At 35.1% G+C, this 20,113-nt stretch overlaps 1 protein-coding gene across 4 annotated transcripts in view; it reads left to right on the top strand.

Annotated features, from left to right (window-relative positions):
- Grik2 (glutamate ionotropic receptor kainate type subunit 2) overlaps nucleotides 1-20,113 on the top strand; it is a 698,850-nt gene that overhangs the window by 665,166 nt on the left and 13,571 nt on the right. For all 4 annotated transcript variants that reach the window (XM_087598251.1, XM_087598252.1, NM_019309.2 and 1 more), the window contains 1 exon segment: nucleotides 19,156-19,406. In XM_087598251.1, the coding sequence (XP_087454377.1) occupies nucleotides 19,156-19,406 (251 nt within the window).

Below are 20,113 nucleotides of genomic sequence, written 5' to 3'. Positions count from 1 at the left end.
TTTATGATGTGGATCTAAATGTAATCACAGTGCTGTTAGAAAGGCAGACGGGGGCTGAAATTGTATTTGAAATATAAAACAGAAGAAAGGAAAGGGGCGCAGAAAAGGAAATAGGACCAGAAAGGGAAGAGAGATAAAGTGTCACCTGCCGGTATTAAAATTGGACAAAACAATGTCAGATTCCAAACTGAAAATGATCGTTAGAGGTTCTGAAAGTCAAGAAAACAAATTTATGTAGAACACATGGGCTTTATGGACACATCTCTCATAGCACTTTGACTTCAACAATTGTGAAATGAATAGAGTTTGTGCTTAGCCCACTGGTTTTATGATAATTAGACATAGCTGATACAGGAAGCTCATATTAAGAAATAAAAGCAGCATAATTAACTAAATTATTTTGTTTTAGAAACAAAAATGAGAACATATTCTCATTGACTTATCATAGCAATAAATAATATTTATTTAAAAACAAGGATTACAGAAGAATCAGTTCTGAGGAAGGCCTGTAGAGTTTTTATAATTATACAATAAACAGCTTGTGATCTTTTTGTTTCTACATGGTAAAAAGGTGTTAATACATTTTACTAAAGAAAACATAAAGCAATACAAAATTTAATGAATACATAAAACTATGTAATGTCACATTTAAAGTTAGAGCAAATACTGTGTACCTTGTATGGTACTTTTATTTCTAAAGTTTTTTGCTGATCTTGTGTCTTACTGACTTTTGTATTGCTATGATAAAGACCATGACTAAAAGTAACTTGAGAAGGAAAGGGTTTGTTTCTACTTACAGCTCCACAACACAGTCCATCTCTAAGGAAATTCAGGAAACTTGGTGGCAGAAGCTGATATGTAAGACATGGGAATTATAGGGATGACAATTAGTAAATTGCTCTTCGTGACTTACACAGCCTGCTTTCTTATAGGGCACAGGGCCACCGGTCGAGTTTTAGCTGGGCTATCCCTATATCAGACAGAGATCAGTATGTGAGGTTTTACTCTTAATTGAGGCTTTTGCTTCCATGAGGATGATGGCATCACGTTGACATAAAAATACATATTACAAACAAAGTAAGAGATCAAAATAAATTTTGACTATAAACCTGAGTGTAATCTTTCTTTTTTTTTAAACAATTGAACTCTTGGTTGATCAGATCAATCCCTATAATTCTAGAAAAGGTTAGTTATCATAAAATATCTTCATTAATACATTCAAGGTCACGTGTCTGAAAAATTATGGAAGTTAGTTTGTATTTTGGTTATGTATAGAATTATACACTTTCTTTGTTTCAACACATTTAAAAATTAGAAAATAATTTACAAAGTGCCTACAAGTTTCATATATTCTTCTGGAATTTTAGTATAAATTTAAGATTAGCAAAATACCTAGACATCACAAATACTATGCATAAAAAGTTTTTTCTCATTATCATTGATTTTTTATTGTGCAATAATGATATTTATTGAAGTCTGTTACTTCTGAATAACATTAAATTGACTTAATACATACTTATCTTTTTCAGAATGATACAAATTTAAGATATATTTCAAGTGTATATAAATAAATATTGAAATCACTTTGCATTGAAGGATTTTTTTTTATTTTTTTAACCTAGATTGCTTCTCTTTGATTTGGAACAACCAAGTTCTTAACTTTAGTGAATTCTATCTCATATAAATCCAAGAAGAATATCAAAATACTTTTAGAACTCGCACATTAAGTTTCAGTTTAGATTCTCCGACAAATTTCATCAGGGAGACTTGATATATGAGTAGGCAGTTCATACTTGCCTTTTAAACACTCTGCAGGAAAATATTCCAGGTAGGAATTTGTGACTTCCTATTTTACACCTCTGCTACAAGTATGGTTTCATGGCTTATTTATGCTTGTTCAGCTATTAGTAAACACAATGACACACAATTATACTTAAATGAAATACGGTCTCAGGCAGAATCAGATCCACAGTTCTCAAATAGTTATTTGGTTCCTTATCATGATCAATCACATTGAAGACTATTATTGCTGCATTTACATAGTTTAAAATCTAATTTATCCATAAGCTAACAACAAAAACATTTAAAGGAATATATTTAGGTATGGGGGAAAAAAAGGTATTCTTTCTTTTTTCTTAGAGAGTTAGAGATAAACCCAGTGAAGGGAATATGATACAGGCTCAGGCTGTGAAAAATTTAAAGCTCATCCAGGAATTCCCTAGGAGTCTTACTTGTATCTTTAACAGCTATAATCTTCAGTGACAGCATCATATTCTACTGTGATCAGTAGAATACTGTGAAAGGAGCTTTCACTTTTACTTCCATTCAGTTATTTTTCTCCTCTTTCGTTACTTAGATTTTTAGACATTTTCATGGAGTCCTATGTGTCTGGGGAAGTGAGTTAACAAATAAAACAGGTTAAGTCTTTTGAATTGTGAAATCAGAAACGGATCTGAGAAATTAGACTTTGCCAGCCCCTGAATTGAGTTTTGCATTTCGCAGATGCAAACCCGCCAGGCTCCACTGGTGTGCTTCATTTGGGGCCCTCTGCTCCATTCATCACCCTTAGTGTGATGATTACTGCCCAAAGTGGTCTGGGAATGCGCAGAGTGGCTTGGAGAAAAGCTATTTAATTAGGGCAGCTCTGTTTACACAAATACCTTAGTGGAGATATGAAGGCGAAGCAAAATAAGCACAAGCTGCTTTAATTAAGTGTGCGGTGGTGTTAAATCCCTTTCACAGTTTCCCTGACAGCAGCGATATTATTTTAATGTGACATTTAATGTTGGAAGTTGCAGATATTTTTACTCATAAAAAGTGAACTGAATTTCTTAGCTCATTCAAAATCTCATACTGTAGAAAAGCTCTCAGAGAGGTGAAAATCGAGAGGCAAATGACAGCAGTTTCCTTACAGAATATTTACAACATGTGAGCAGCTATAATCTTGCCTCTTAAATACACCATAGGTGATAATGCGCTTTAAAAAACCAGAGAGCATTTTGCCATAATGGAACTTTTTTGGCTCTGTACCAATTCCACTTTGATGACCAGGCTCACGAGCTGGAGAAATGAAGTACTTTTATCAATTAGAATTATTGTGCTTTGCTTGGTTGAGTTTGCTCTGGTACAAGAGTGTTAAATGGACTAGAGGGGCTCACCACTATTATGTTCTACAGCAGTGAACTAGTGACATGTTCCTTCCATTTGTAGTTTTTCTCACCACTCCCGCTTTATGCGCAATGTGAATCCCCAAGAGGAGCATTCAGAGACCTGCATGTTTGTGGCTCTGCATGTTGTCCATGATATCAGCAGTCTCTGTGACCTGGGCGGGTCCCCTTTCTCAAGCATATTTAAATCAACAGTAAATTCTAAATAATCATTTAGATAGCTTGACAATCGATAGGTAGTTTCTATCAGTACTAAATGAGTACTGACAAGAAGGGAAACATAGGAGACCCAGCTCCACTCTTACCTGAAGCAGTTGAGGATTTTCCCTCTTCTTCCTTGACTCAAGACAAAGCAAGACTTATGACTAAAAGATGGAATTTCAGGATTAGTCTATGTGAAGTGGAGCTGAAGAACAATAAGAATATTTTTTAATTATTTTTAATTTATATGTTAAATGGTTTGGTTATATTCTTCCTACTACACTACTTTTCTCAGGCCCATTCTACCTCAAAACTTCATATTCTTTCTCTCTTAGAAAACAAACGAAAAAGCACACACCACACAAAAGAATGGTCACAGAGTCCATTTGGTGTTGGCCACCGATTCTTGAGCTTGTGTGCCCTGTCACTCCATTGAAGAAAACAGATTTTTTTTCCATGAATTGCAAATAGCTAATTGCTGATAGGTGTAGGAAGGAATTTCTACTAATTTTTCTGTTACGTGTGTTGGGGTTTTGCTTGGATTTAACATGTGTAGCTACGTGCATACTGTGATATATAAAATTAATCATGAGAATTTCAAGAAGGAAAGAGGCACTTGGGCAGAAAGTAAGACATTCTGTGGACTAAATGTGTGGACTACTCGGAGAGTGGCAATTCACTAACTTATGAGCCATATACAGCTGGATGCTGTCTATGCCTTAAACTCAGCACTTAGGAGGCAGAGGCAGAGTGATCTCTATGAGTTCCAGGTTACATAGTTTTGTATGCCAGGACTGCACGGTGAGATTCTTTTTTTTTTAAATTATTAATGTTTTATTTCTTAATCATTTTTTACAATCTAGACATCATTCCCCTCCCAGTCTTCTCCCCGACCGTTTCCCATTCCATACTTCCCCCAACGCCCGGCTCCAAGAAGATGTCCCCACTGCATACCACCCCACATTACCAAGACTTCCCCCTTCCTTGAGACCACAAGTCTCTTGAGGGTTAGGTATATCTTCTCTGATTGAGTCCAGATCCAGTCTATATGTGTCAGGAACCTAAAATGAGTTGGTGTGTGTTGCCTAGTTAGTGGATCAGGGTTGGAGAGATCTCAGGGCTCCAGGTCAGTTGAGATTGCTGGTCTTTCTGTGGGGCTGCTGTCCTCTGGGGCAGAGGGAGGGAGGAAGGGACCTGGATGGGAGAGATAACAGGGATGGGAAGGGGAGGGGGGACATGATCAGGTGTGGGGGTGGGGGAGGACTGAAGCCCTGAGGGCCAGCTGAAAGATTGGCAACAGGCAACCTCGGGAGATTGTTTCCCAAAAACCAAACAACAAAAATACATAACAGCAATAAACAGACAAACAATTTTTAAAAGCATAGGATATATAGACTTTTGGTAGGTTTTGATCCATCATCTTTGAAAAAATGTTGGAAAATCTAAATGACAATGGTGGCTATTGAATGTCAACTGACAGTTGGGAACATCACAAGGACGTGCAGGATAGCAAAAGAGAGTCTCACTGAAAGAAATGACAGCCCAAGTGTCTTGCTTGCTTGCAGCAACTTGCTGTTGCTGTGATAAATGGCAGGAACAAAAGCAATTGAGGAGGTCAGGGTATGTACCTTATACTTCTGCACCATAGTTCATTACTGAAGGAAGTCAGGGCTGGAACTCAACTAGGGTATGAACCTAGATACCGGAGCTGATGTAGAGGATATGGAGGACCGCTGCTTATCAGCTGTTCTTCATGTCTTGCTCATCCTGCTTTCTTATAGAACCCCAGGTGACCAGTGCAGAGTTGGCTCCATCTACAAGGGTTGGGCTACCCCACATCAATCATTAGTTTAGAAAACATACTAGACTTGCCTGCCGCTCCATCATACGGAGGCATTTTCTCAGTAGAGGCTCCCTCCTCTCTGATGATTCCAGCTTATATCAAGTTGTCATAAAACAAGTCAGCACACTACCCAAGGTGATATTCACATAAGGTTGGTTGATTGACACTTTACATATCTATATGTGAAAGGGATATTGCCTTAATATCAGCAACTTTACTTTCACAGTACATGTTATTGTGCTGGAGTTCTTGCTTCTCAGTTGGCTCAGACCAAACTCTAGGGTAGGAACTGCTCTCACCCCGCCCCAAAGACTTATAATTGTTGATGTCATTTTCTGTCTCAACATCAATCACAGTTGAGGATTTTTAATGCACATACAACTATTATATATTTTGTCATTATCATATTTAGCAATTTAGCTATATTATGCTTGTAAAATATTTTGCATTATGAATGTAAAATGCTTGCATCAGTCACTCTTAAACAAGTTTTAACTTACACTCTCTATACTCATCTCAGCTTATACACAACTATGAACTATGTCACTAAGTTTTATGATGGTAATACTCTACCATGACATATGTAAAATATATATCCATTTATTCTTGTTTGCGTTTTAATGTTAAGTGAGATTTACTGCTTCTTTATTTTTCAATATTAATAAGTAGGAGATGTGTGATTGTTACCAAAGGAGGCACATTGTTTTCTTTTTGAGGCAGACGCCAATGTTTATAAAAATAGAAATCAGTATGAGAAGCATGTTTCCTCCCAGCTCTACTCATCATCCATTTCTAGAATTCCCAATTTATCATATAATAAGTACTGTAATATTCATCATTACAGATGCATGAAATTGCCGGCCTTCAGTCTTTCAGCTTTCCTAAAATGAATGAATACATTCATCTTCATTAGTTTAACATAATGCACAAAAACTGATGAAAATTATTCATTTTTTTCTGCAGGTCAACTCTTCCATTAAAATGCATTCTATTTTTCTTTGGATAAAGCTGCCTAATTTTAATATTACTAAAGTGATCATGCAAGCATAAATTGGAATCTAATAATTTCCAGTAACTAAACTGTGCAGAAAAGAAGTCAAATTACACCTGTAGATACAGTGTGTCCCTGGTATTTTTTTTTTATGTCCAGATTACATGTCACTGAAAGCAGATGAGAACTCAGTAAGCTTTACCTGCTGCACAGACACTGACAGGCTCAGCATGCTGGAACCTAGGAAGTTTCCAGAGCAGATTTGATGAATTGGGAGCAACAGTGTGAGCCGCCTTCATTAATATTGTAATATGACGACCAGTTTTACCCAAACTCTGTAGAAACCGGATGAATTCTCATGGAAACAGAGCATTTTATAGATTTTATGTACAAAAAGTCTATCATTCAATTCCTTTACTGTTCTGGGCCAGTTGCTCCAAGAACATGAATCCAGATTATATTTCAAATTGTGTAGCCACAGAATACACCAAACAGTCATCCTAGGATTCTTAGGATTCACTCTGTTAGGGCACTTACTATCCAGATGTGATAGACACATCCTTAACATACTACATGGTACATAAGGCCATCATAATGAAACTTATTCATATTCTAGTGTCACCTATGTGTCCCAGGTGCACTAGGAAGTTACTGTCTTTTTGGCTACATCTTATTTACCTTACACAAGCTTAAACATCTTTTCCCAATGTTGGATAATTCACTATAGATTCTTCATATATTTCTTCAAGTAGACTCTATTACACAGGTTATATGGACCTAATTGTTTGATAGCTACAGATAAATATAATTTCTATCCAAAACTTTTTACTGATTGATATGGAATATAGGCATTTAATTTTCAAACATATTTTACCTTTCCTATTGTCAAATCATACATTTTATCATCATAGACTTTTTATCTCATTTAACAATGTATAATATATAAAAAGAAACACTTAGGTGAACAGCCAAGTTGAGTTCATATATGCCCTTTACCCCAAATACGCATAGCAATGTATTTGTTAGTTGATGGACCTATACTGACACATCATTGCATAAGCCTTTAGTTTACTTTAGGATTGACCCGACTTTGTGCTGTCATGAATTTGAAGGGCTATGTAACCATTAATTTCATATGTAGTATTACTGGGTAGCTTCACTGATCATATTCTGAAATTTGTCTATAAATTTCCTAATCCCCTTGAATTTCTTGGCAATGTTTATTGATTGAGATAAAACATCTGTATAACCCATGTCTGGGTTTGTTTAAATATAAAATTTCAATATCTTTAGATAAATGCAAAAGGACATAATTTTTGAATGTCCTGGTAAAATATAATAAGGAGCTTGAGATAGAAGAAGGACACAGTATATCTTGTTTTTTGAAATTGAATATTTGTCATGTAGCTTTTAAACACTACAAAATTTTTAAGCAAAATATGATAGCACAAAAGATGATCACTTTTCCCTGACTGGGTTGGCATTCTGTGATGAAAATATAATAACCTGATTAATCAACTTTCAATATGAAATTGCTCTTTCTTGTTGTCATTTATAAAAGTTGCTTACATTTTAATTATATTTAAAGACATACATAATACAAGGAATGATGGATATATTAACTCCTATTTAGTTTTTATCTAGGTGTAGTTAGAAAAGAACTCAGACAAATGTTATAGATACTTATAGGAAATTCTGAATTTCAATGAAATATATTTAGGTGATCACATATAATTACTAAATATGTTAGATAATGCTGTAATCTATGTATTTATGGTTTATAAGCTTAAGCATATAAATTGTTGAGGGTAAAACAGTAAACAAATTTCATTTAATATCTGAATGCAATAACACATATTGTATGCTTATTTTGTGGCATGAATAATACTAGCAAGACAGATAAGGTATTTATCATTTCATAATTTATGGTCCATCAGGGTAGATAGCTATTAATCATATATTGACAGAAAGAACTTCACAAAATAAACTATGACCAACTGTACAGGATAAGAAAACAAATGTATCATATATTTTCAAACACCATTGTTGCTTAGAATAAAACCAAAATAATATAAATTATAAGTAAAATTTAAATAATTTAATACAGCATCTGCATTAACATTTCTTCAAGAGGATTACCATGACCTCAGGGATCAGAAGAGTCCCCAATACTGAGAGGCCATGATGTGGTCCTAAAGTTAGTACCTTAACCATGGAAAGGATAGCATGAGAAGAAAAATTTAAAGCTGCTCAAAAATTGTTATGCTTATATTGAACAAGTACATCCTTCCCCATGGGAATTAGAGACTCTATTCATAAAACTGAATATGGCCAGCAAAGCTGTCACTTAAATATAAAACTTGATGATTCTGGCTTCAGACAAGTTTATTTTTGCTATCAGAGCTTTAATTATCAAGGCACAGAGTGAGGAAAACTGAAGTTATTAAAACAAGCACAGGAATTTATAAACACATTCATCACCATAGTGTTACATTGAATTAATGAGAACTGGAGAAGATTCAGTGCAGAATCTATTGCCACCTGACAATCTGAGCTAGATGCCCATAGCCCTCAGGCTGAAGGAGAAAATAAAGTCCTGAAAAATCATCCTTTCATCTCTGTGTACATGCCATGCCACACTCTTGTCTGTATACGAAAATTCATGTATGTATACAGAGAAAATAAGTATTTTCTTTAGAAAAGAAACAAAATGAGTGATGGTATAGGCGCTTACTGCATCCCCTCCAGCACTCCCAACGTCCAGTCATACACTGAGACTTAAAGGAACTCATGCTTGAGGGCTGTATTTTTAAAAACAGTTTATAGACTAACATCCCTCAGAAAAGAAGAATGATTACGATTACAGGTAATTGAACTCTTTGAGAAAAGTATTTAGAATTCTTTATGCTAAAAATCATGGCATAGTCACTTTCTCACACATATATGCAAACTGTTAGAGTCCAAAAAACACACAGAATTTGAATAATCAAAACTAACATTAATATGTGAAATTATACATTCATACATTAACATTGATTCATGAAAATATCCTCTGGAACCCAGAAGAAAGAAGTTCTACTTGACTGTTATCTAAATTTGGAGCATGGCAGGCAGAAAGCATAATCATGATATCTAGGTAAATATAAAGTAAAGGAAACTGAAGTCCTTTTTGAGTATAAATTACTTGTCATGAAATCAAGAAAGAACCAAGATGCTTTGGACATTTAGACAAATGTCCCAGACTTTAAGTGTTATTAGTGGATGGCAGCTACAAATTTTGATGTTTTTTTTTCATAAAATAATTTAGTTAATCATGGTACAGACATATGTTTGCATCTCTTTTTGCCCAAATAGAAGCATTTCTGGAATGCTTGATGTGGAGACATTGGTGGTACAAGTACACACTGTGTGCTGATTCGTAGACATGTGTAGCAAAAGATGAAAATGGAGCCTAATGCCTAGAGCTCCGTCTCCACATATAAAGGCAGGATGTAGAATGGAGACAGTCATAGAAATCTCAGAAGGAACAACACATTTATAATTATTGTCACTAAATGCTGTAGATATAAATAAGTAGTAATTATTCCCTTCAAGGACAAAACGATTAGCTTAATAGGATACAATTTTTAGAATTACTAATTGGTATAAAGAAAAATATTATTGCTTAATGGTGGTTTTTGGGTTATCTTATTATATTTATGTATTACAAAGAAAAGGAATACATGATAATATAATTCTGCTTCCCCAGCTGAATGAGTTGGTTCCCATTCCCATCCACATTGTTAGACCTTAAACAAAATAAGTTGACTTCTTGTGTAGAAATATAGGAAAATAATTTGTGTGTAATACCTCAAGGAATTTTGAATGAGAGAATATTAAAAATCCATAGAACTAATGATGTCACATGATAACCTCCATAAAGAGATAAAGATCTTTAAAAAAGAAGGAAAAGAAGTATATATTATAGATATGTTTTTCTGTTTTGCTCTATCTGTTTAACATATAACCCTGTGTTTTGTTTATTCTTCATGTGAATTTACAAGTAACATTTTTTTTGGAAAACAAACCAAGATTCTCTCATTAATAAATTACTTTAAAATGAAATACAAATGTATACTTCCCAAGACAAAAGATATGATTGAAAATTCAGCTTAGGAAATGCTGTCATGATATCTAAAGTAAATATTTATTGAAAAGATAATTTCTAATTAAGGTAAATAATATCAACTTCTAATATGAAAGTAAAAATGTTCGAAAGTTGTGGTGACACATGCTAGTGATCTTAGCAACTTAGGAGTCAAAAAGGATAGAAGGTTATGAGTTAGAGACCAGCCTGGGCTAAAGGAAGAAAACAAACATTTAGTAGGAGGTTGGGGAGAGATGTCAAAATGTGTATCTTTCATGAAAACATAGTAGCTACTACAAGTTGTCATGAAAACAGTTTCCTTCCTATTGGTAAGTGTTTGTCAGTATCAAAGTCATAGATGTTGCCTTTATCTGATTGTTACTATATTATTGAGGTGCACTGAAGGAGCATGATGATAACAGTTGTGTTTGTACAGAGGAGAGGGCATTGGAGCAAGTAATCCAGTGAATCATTTACTGCAGGCTTAGACTTTAGAACAAACTAGTCATTAGAGGAAGAGAAACAGGCATGAAGAAAAGCAAAAGAGGTTTGGAAAAGATAGATGTAAAGACAAAGAAAGTGAAGAAAAAGGATAGGCAGAAAAAGAAGCAAAAGAAAAATAACAGGTAAGGATAAAGGAGGGTAGAGAAATGGAGGGAATGCGAGGAAAGAAGGAAGGAAGGAAGGAAGGAATTGTCTCTCTTAATAAAGTCATATTAACTCAAGACTTAAAACAGTTTTTGTTTTGTTTTGTACTTTTTTCTTTTAATTAATTAATTAATTAATTAATTAACTTTGCATAATGCTCATTGTGCCTCTCTTGGTAACCCCCTCCCACAATCCTTCACCTCATTTCCTCCTCCCTTTCTCCTCTGAGCAGGTAGGAACCTCCCTGGGTATCCCCCACCCGACCCTAGCCCATCAAGTATCTGTGACACTGGGCACATCCTCTACACTGAGGCCAGACAAAGCAACCCAGCTAAAAGATCATATATATATATATATATATATATATATATATATATATATATATATATATCAGGCAACATTAGAATGGCTCCCACTCCAGTTGTTGGTGACACACATGAAGGCCAAGCTACACATCTGCTACATATGTGTGTTCTTGGGTTGGTTGTTCAGTCTGTGAGAGCTCCCGAAGTTCAGGTTAGTTGACAATGTTGGTCTTCCTGTGGAGTAACTATTCCCTTTGGAATGGCAATCCTTCCTCCTATCCTTTCATAAGAGTCCCCAAGCTGTGGGTATGTGCATCTGTGTAAGTCAGCTTCTGGGTGGCACATCACAGTTTACTCTTCCTACAAAGCTTTACTATATGATAATATGTATCTGAAAATATTTAATGAATTCATAATTTTACATAACATTACTTCATAAAAATTTATTATTTAAGACATTATGAATAACATTGTGGTTGTGCAAATGCTACATATGAGGCTTTTCTTTGTGCATGCATTCATTGTCATAGCATTTAGAATATTCTCCCATTCAATTTCTAAGCAGGCACTATCCTCTTTTTTGCTTCCTAGGTCAAATAAAAACAGGTATGCTTAGAGTGGTTTGGTGAGAGACTGAAATGGTCTGTACACCTTTTGTGAGCACTCAGTTTAAATCTCAGCTTACAGATCAAAATACTTTCATGGAATAAACATATATCTATACCTTCTTTCTCATGACCTTGTTTTTCCTTATCTCTCTCTTCCTTCTTATATAGAATAGGTAAAAAGCATGTATTTTGTTAACTTGCAAAGTGTTAATTTCTAAACTACAAAGCCCCTGCAGTCTGTAGAATATATGTAACAAAGGGAGGTCACAAGAGAAAAACTACAAAAAGAACGAATGATCAAAAATTTCATGAGGAAGATATAGAGACTAATTTTACCTTCAAGGAGTATTTGCTTTATTCTAAAAGAAATAAAGCTGGGAGCATCTAACTACATTCAAGTGTAGAGTTTTTGGTGAAATGTTTCATAGAATCTCACAAATGATAAAAGTATCTGACAGTTTAAATGAAACTGGAAGTAAGGCCATCTTGTGACTATAGACACCAATGAATCTCAGATATTTGTGTCTTCTTTCATTCATGCATGGTTATCTAATCTTTGTCCATTAGAGATTTGACTTTCAGATGAGAGACCATTTGTTATGATAGACACATTTATGGATTACTCTTGTTTTCTAATGAAATGAAATGCAATGAAAAATTTGGAAATTAACCTCATGCTGTGTTTGATATCTGGGGAGGCAGAGAAAAGCTGATTTCCCATGTATAGGTATAGGGTGAGGTAGAGGTAGATATTGAGTAGAGGTCGAGGTTGAAGTATAGAGAGATGAGATAAGTGGTAAACTCTCTACCCTATTCCTTATAGGCCATCAGATATCTCTGTATGCCAGACTGAGGAGGGCAAAGTAGAGGTGGGGATGAATAGTTTCCACAGGGTTCTGGTCTGGCCAGGAATTCTGGGAGTGTTAATGCCCTTAGAAGAGAGACAAAGAAGTTTGGGTGGCCTGCACGGGGGAGGTAGCCAGGGTGTATACTGTGGTGCTCTGATGTGAGCCTATACAGTCAGTGAGAGCCTGGCCACCTGGGCAGATCTAAGATCCAGTGGAGAATGTTTTAGGAAAAAGAAGCTTTCTCCAAGTGTAAAAGCTCAGTAAAAATAGTCACTCTCAGACAAACCTAAGTGAAATAATTTCTACACTGTAGTCTATGTGAACAGGGACTATTTGAATTTTGCGAAGTGGGATGGAATCTGTGGAGTGTTTTCTATTGGTTGAGTTTGAGATATTAATGCTGCTCTGCATGGAGGACTCCAGGTACTACACTAAATGACTGACTGCCCATGGTCTTCTTAGATGGGTTTCGTGGGTGTATGTTCCAGAGAAGCTACAGAGATGGGTAGAAAGCAGTTCTACTCCTGCATTTCTCAAATCTGTGAGATTCCTGTGGTTTGAGCTCACTCAGCCTTTCCAGTTCCTATGCCTGTCTGGTGGCACAGCCCACTTGCCCTCCAGATATAAGTAATTAGATGATACAGATGTTATAGATGATATAGTTATAGATAGATAGTGATAGAGATAGTAGATATCAAGATTGAGAAGGTGGTAGAGATAGAGAGATATAGGTAAAAAGATAGAGATAGAAATGATTCTTTTGTGCAATAAGCATTGTATCTAATGTGCACTGAGCTAATCTTCAATGTCCTCAGCTCCTTAAATTCATGATATACTCTGGCCTAGTTTATGGCTTAGCTTATATATATTTTTATTGCTTTGATAGGATATTCTGACAAAAAAAGAAAGAAAGAAAAGGGAAGGGAAGGGAAGGGGAGGGAAGGGAAGGGAAAGAAAGGAAAGGAAAGGAAAGGAAAGGAAAGGAAAGGAAGAGATAAAAAGATTTACTTTTCAGAGACAGTACAAGTGTAGTTTATCACCAAAGCAGGGAAATCTATAGGCAGCAGGAGCTTGAACCGTCAGCACTGGGTCACATAACTTCCACAATAAGGAAACAGAATAATAAATGCTAGCAGTTAACTTGTTCTCTCCCTCCAATTTATAAAGTCCAGGGTCCCCACTCAGAAAATGATGCCACCCATAGTATAGATAGTCTTCCTATCTATAGTAATGCTTTGATACAAACATACTACAGTAGCCCACAGGCATACCCAAAAGTCCTGCTTCCAAGTGATTCAGTATCACTCACGTTAATAATTGACACTGAAAACTTGAGCAAAACCTGTAACTAATTTCTGTGTACTCCATCCAAGCTAAGTGTATGGCTGTGCATGTGAATGAAGAGAATACTGTTCTTTGGTTTTAGCATATTTTTAACATGTTTACAAAATGGTATCTCAGTCCACATCTGAGTTTAACTGGTACCTTAGGTAGAAATACTCCCTAGAAAACGGCATGTCATGAATCAAAGAATTAATAATTTACTTTTGAAGCACTTGTCTTAGTTACTTTTCTATTGCCAGGACAAAATACCATAACCAAAACCCTTATACAGTAAAATGTTTAACTTGACGCTCATGGTTACAGAGGGATAGAGTCTACAACCATCAATGGAGGGGCGTGGCACCAGGCAGGCCTGGCACTGATGCGGGGTCTTAGAACTTACATCCTTCTTATCCCTGTTATTGTTCTAGGAAGACTTTTAAATATTCATTCATTCATTCATTCATTCATTCATTCATTCATTCATTCATTATGTGGCTTTTTGACACAGGGTTCCTCTGTGTAGACCTGGCTGTCCTGGAATTATTTCTGTAGACTATATTTGCCTAATCAGAAATCTCTCTGCCTTTGCCACCTGGCGATTGGCTTGAGCACACCAGCACTTCCAGTTCTTTTTATTTTTGAAATTGTCGTGTAATTACAACATTTCTCTTTTGCTCTTCCTTCAAATCCTCCTGTAAACTCCCCTTGCTCCCTTTTATATTAATGACTTCTTTATTTGAAAACATACATACATCACACAAATCTAGAAGGTAATATTTGGGATTATACACATATATACAAAACTAATGAAAAGAGAGTTTACATCTTGGTCAACAAGCATGATGCAGAGACAGCTAACTGGAGCTAACTAAGGCTTCTGAAGCCTCAAAGCCTACTTCCAGGGACAAACCTCCTCCAACAAGATTACACCTCCTAATCCTTTGCAAATAGTTCTGCCTACTGGAGACAAAGTATTCAGTTCATGAGCCTACTGGAGCCTGTCTGGTTCAAAACAACACATTACTCTCCTTGGGATGAGGGGTTTCCAGAGGGGAACAGGGAAAGGTGATAACATTTGGAATATAAATAAAAAAATATCCAATGAAAGAAAAGAAAAAATATAAAAGTAAGTGCCCAAGTTAAATCAATAACAGTTAACAAGTTAATATCAGTTATTTGCTCTCATTGATTAGCTTCTTATCTCATAGCCAAGTATTTTGTAAATATTCAAAGGGAAGCCTACTAACTTTGTAGGTGCTATTAAAACAAATGTTAATTGTACATTACTATGATCAAGAAAGCCTGTATCCTGAGGCGGGTTTGCAAAGGAGGATTTGAGTATTCACATTCATTGCTGGAAAGAGGAAACCTGATGAAAAGTAGATTGTTTACATTTATTTCTTGTTTGTCCTTGAAAATTACTGGGACTACTGTATTTGAAGATTCTAGAAAAAGATCACAACACAGATTAGTGAGTTTGGTAAATTGTCAGGAATGTAATTGTCTCTGAGTTCCTTCCTACCTGGTCAGCACCCTCCAAGCTAAGGATTTTCTACATGCCTGCTTACCAAATAGCAGCTCCTCATAAATCTTGTTCATAATTGTACTTCTGAAGAGGAAACTATGCCTTCTCACTTGTAGATATGCTGTTCCCACAGCCCCTGTTGGTATAAAACTATTTCTTCAGACACTATGTTGATAATTGAAAGTCAATTTGATAAAGCACCAAAGATAAAGTGCCTTTCTGTGAGGCATTTCCTTCACAGAGATAAATGAAACAAGAGTTCAGATTTTTATATATCATGATAAAGACTTGTTTTAAAGAAAGAGCTAGCCAGTTAGGTTTGGTAAATCTTAATCCCTCAAGTGCACTTTAACAAAGAAAACGTCTGTATTTGTTTTTTTAAAAGTTCATGCAAATTATTTTGGTCATATTGTTTTCCTTATCCTACCTCCTCAGATTTTCCTTGCTTCCTTACCTACCCAACATTATGCTATATCTATTTTTAAAAACATTCTTTCCCAACAAATACCACAGCACTTGGCAATCCAATAACAAATGATGAGCCTTCCAACCAAGCACATGCATACAAGTACTGTATTTGTGTATTTAGAAACAGGCATAAACATACCCGCACGTGTACATGCACGCACACGCACACACACAAACACACACCTATATAACAACAATTAATGAAAGTGAGGCCATATATTTGACAGAGAGCAAAAGAGAGGTATATGGGTGAGTTTGTAGCAAAAAAAAAAAAAAAACAGGAGAAATTATGCAATTTTAATCTGAAAGATAATAAATAAATTAGTGAAAGAAGCACCTCTTTCAAAAATAAAAAATAAAAACTCAGACAAAAAAATAAGACTAGGAGTCTTATTTGTCATCCAACTCCTACTCATCATTGTATCTGCTCTGGAGTGTGAGTGATATGTCCACTATCACTTCACTGAAAAAAAAACCAATCTTCCCTCACCCAGCATCTATCAATTACAAATAGCTTCTTGGCAGAGGACGCACCTGTTACTTTCTCCTCCTCGCCCGTGTTTTGTCAGGCATGAGCATGTGCAAGTGCTATACAGGATGCCACAGTGTTTGTGAGTTTGTATGCATATCTGTTCTGCTGTATGTGGAAAATGCTTGTTTCTTTTAAGCTGTCCACCATCTCTGGTTCTTAGACTCTTTCTACCCTCTCTACCCATACATCCCTGAGCGTTTAGGAAAGATTATGTTACAGACATCTCTTTAGAATGAGTACTCCAAAGTTCCTCATACTCTACATGTTTTCTAGTTGCGAGTCTCTTAGTTAATTACCATCTACTGCAAAAGAAGCTTCTATGATAACTGTTGAATGATAAACTACTCTATGGATATAACAATATGTCATCAGTGGTTATTTTTTTGCTACTTAAATTTGATACAATAATAATAGTAGATGTTTCCTACGTCCCGTGACATATGCAGTATGACTTTTTTTTCTTGATTAAGCAGCATGACGTATGGGATATATCTCAGTGAAAATGTATATATCCAATTTTATTTTGAGATCTTTTATAACATTTATGCCACTATTTCACCAGTGGGCAAATCTCAAAAGCAGGATTTTTTTTAAAGGTATCTTTCAGAGTTCATAATTGGGTAAGATTTATCATTACTTTTCTTCTCTGGTAGCCTGTATCACATCTTCTAGCATGAGGAATAATAAATAATAAAAGTGAAATTTTCACTTGAGGATTTTATGACATAAACATGTGGTACTTTTTAGGAATAATGCCTTCCTGACAATGTATAACCCCTAGCCTGTGACATAGTTACCTAACAATTTAAAGAGATGTAGCCAATTCCTGGCACTGGCATTTTTATTTTGTAGCATGCAATGTTTAGTTGGGGTGCCCCATATTTTAAGATATATATGTATATATATACTTATATTTATATATACATAGATGTGTGCATATATATACATATGTGAGTCTCTTTGTCACTCCATGTCTTTCTGTTTCTCTCTCTCTCTCTCTCTCTCTCTCTCTCTCTCTCTCTCGTGTGTGTGTGTGTGTGTGTGTGTATGTGTGTGTGTGTGTGTGTGTGTGTGTGTGTGTGTGTGTGTGTGTTTTAGGAGGCTTCAAAAGTAATCGTTAAAAAGGTTCTATGTGTTAGTTGTTCCTCCACGTATTCTCTTCTCCATTCTGCCCACCCATCCTCTTTCCTCTTCCTTGGATGATCCCTTCCCTCATCCTCACTTCTAAATGGCTATGTAACTTCTCTCAGTATTCTAAATAAAACATACATATCTAAAGGATAAAAACTAACATTCACACACCAGAAAAATTCAATGTTTATATTTCTGGATCTGGAAAAATGTATTGATACAAAGATTCACAGAGGTCAGGATGGCCTTGAATTTACTTTATAGCCTGAGACGATTGATCATAAGTTTCTGATTTGCCTCTCTTCACTGGAAGAACAGTTGTGTATCTCCATGCCAACTTTATCATTTTAACAGAGTAAGAGAGGATCACACCTAAGGTTTTCCTTTTCCTTGATTTTTGTTAAGCATTCTAATAAGCAGAGACATACATAAATCAGCATTTGCAGCACTGAATTAAACCTTAAAGTTTAAACATTTTTCTGTATCAGAAAAGCTGTATAGGGTGATTTGTATCCATACCCAAAGAACATAAAATATAGTGCTCTTAGAGGAAACTTTAAAAACAAACTCTTTCAGTAGGAATAAATAAGACCTGTCCTTTGTGGCAAATGTTGAAAGATAAAGGTAGTTTGATACTTTTGGTTATGCTCTGGTCATCCTCTTAGCAAGATCATACTTACCATGTAATTGCTTATATTTATCTTCATAATCACAAACACTAAATTTTGTTAATATTGTTATCTCAACCATAAGGAATACGATCTAAAACTTAAAGCTACTAATAGCAATTAAGAAATATTAACACTATTGGGCTACAGGCACCTAAATTTATGAATGGTGTTGCCATAACATTGTTTTTAATAATCTAACTTTAAGAAACTGGCAACACTTTATTGACATCAAGTAGGAAAAATCAAACGCCCAGTATTTACACAGTATGAAATGCCATTGAAACTCACTTGCTAATAATCATGGCAACATTAATTTACTGGTTTAAACTAGAGGAAAGATTTTTCCATGACTTTCCTAGAGGTGGAGAATGCTGAAAGCAGCATTCTTGTTTTCTTGCCTAGGTGTTTCCTGAAAAAAATCTGTACACTAATCCATTTTCTTTAGTGTCTTTCTGGTTAATATTTTATTAATTAACCAATACTCCCAAGTCTTTATTTCATTTTCTGTCATCCAAGTAAGATTTCTTGTTTGCCTTTGTAATCTAAAAAATCCATCATTGTGCACAAAAAAAAAAATACACTAACAGAAGTCTAGAAAGTCTACTGTCTTTAGTTATCTTATTAAAATTCTTATTATTGTGGTTTTTTTTTACGTTGTCCATTGATACTAGGAAGCATTTGTAAATTCTCTGTTCTCTATTCATGATCTGTAATTGTAAAATTCTGTGTTCCTTGAAATAATTAATGCATGTTCTCTTTTCTCAGGCTCTCCATATCGAGACAAAATCACCATAGCAATTCTTCAGCTGCAGGAGGAAGGCAAGCTGCACATGATGAAGGAGAAATGGTGGCGGGGCAATGGCTGCCCAGAGGAGGAGAGCAAAGAGGCCAGTGCTCTGGGGGTGCAGAATATTGGTGGTATCTTCATTGTCCTGGCAGCCGGCTTGGTGCTCTCAGTTTTTGTGGCAGTGGGAGAGTTTTTATACAAATCCAAAAAAAACGCTCAATTGGAAAAGGTAAATGTCACATTTTTGCGATTTAAAACACTGATTTTTCTTCTGATAAAACACAAGTAATCTGTTTGCTTCTATTTTCAACCAAGAGAGATGCTTTGAGCTGTGGCTTTTAATTGTCTCATATCATTCATTCTATAACTAAAATATATATCTTGTGAAATATATCAGTATATTTCACAAAGACTCATGATCATCATCATAATCTTTAAATTTATTGATAAAATGTTTAATTGTCAGTTGCAGGAAAAATAGATATCAGTCTTATTTAGGACTAGGTAAAGAGCAACATATAAAGAGAAATATATATATGTATATATATGCATATATATATGTATGTGTATATTTATATTTGCTTTAAGTTCAGTGCTGTAAAGTTAATGAAAGGATATTGCTACTGAGGGAAGAAAAATCAAAAATGGTATTAAAAAAATATAAATGCTCTGCCCGAAACAATCTCAGGTTTTAAAAAAATAGCAATTTGAAGCTAGATAGTAAATACAATTTAACTGCAGTAGAATTACTCTCAGATTTTCTGGTTAGAACAATTTAGCTTGATTTATGAAAGCCATTACTAATTTTCCAAATTGATAAGTATATGTAAATATTGTAGTTTTGCCACTGCATATTTTTCTCTATCAGTCTTTTACTTAACTATTTTCAAACTATTTATGTAAATATGTAAAAACCACAAAAGTGTTAATATGATT

Source organism: Rattus norvegicus, chromosome 20 (assembly GCF_021556685.1).
Source record: "Rattus norvegicus strain SHRSP/BbbUtx chromosome 20, alternate assembly SHRSP_T2T, whole genome shotgun sequence".
NCBI lineage: Eukaryota > Metazoa > Chordata > Mammalia > Rodentia > Muridae > Rattus > Rattus norvegicus.
Note: the sequence above shows the minus strand (reverse complement) of the source record. Positions and strands in the feature narration are given on the sequence as shown.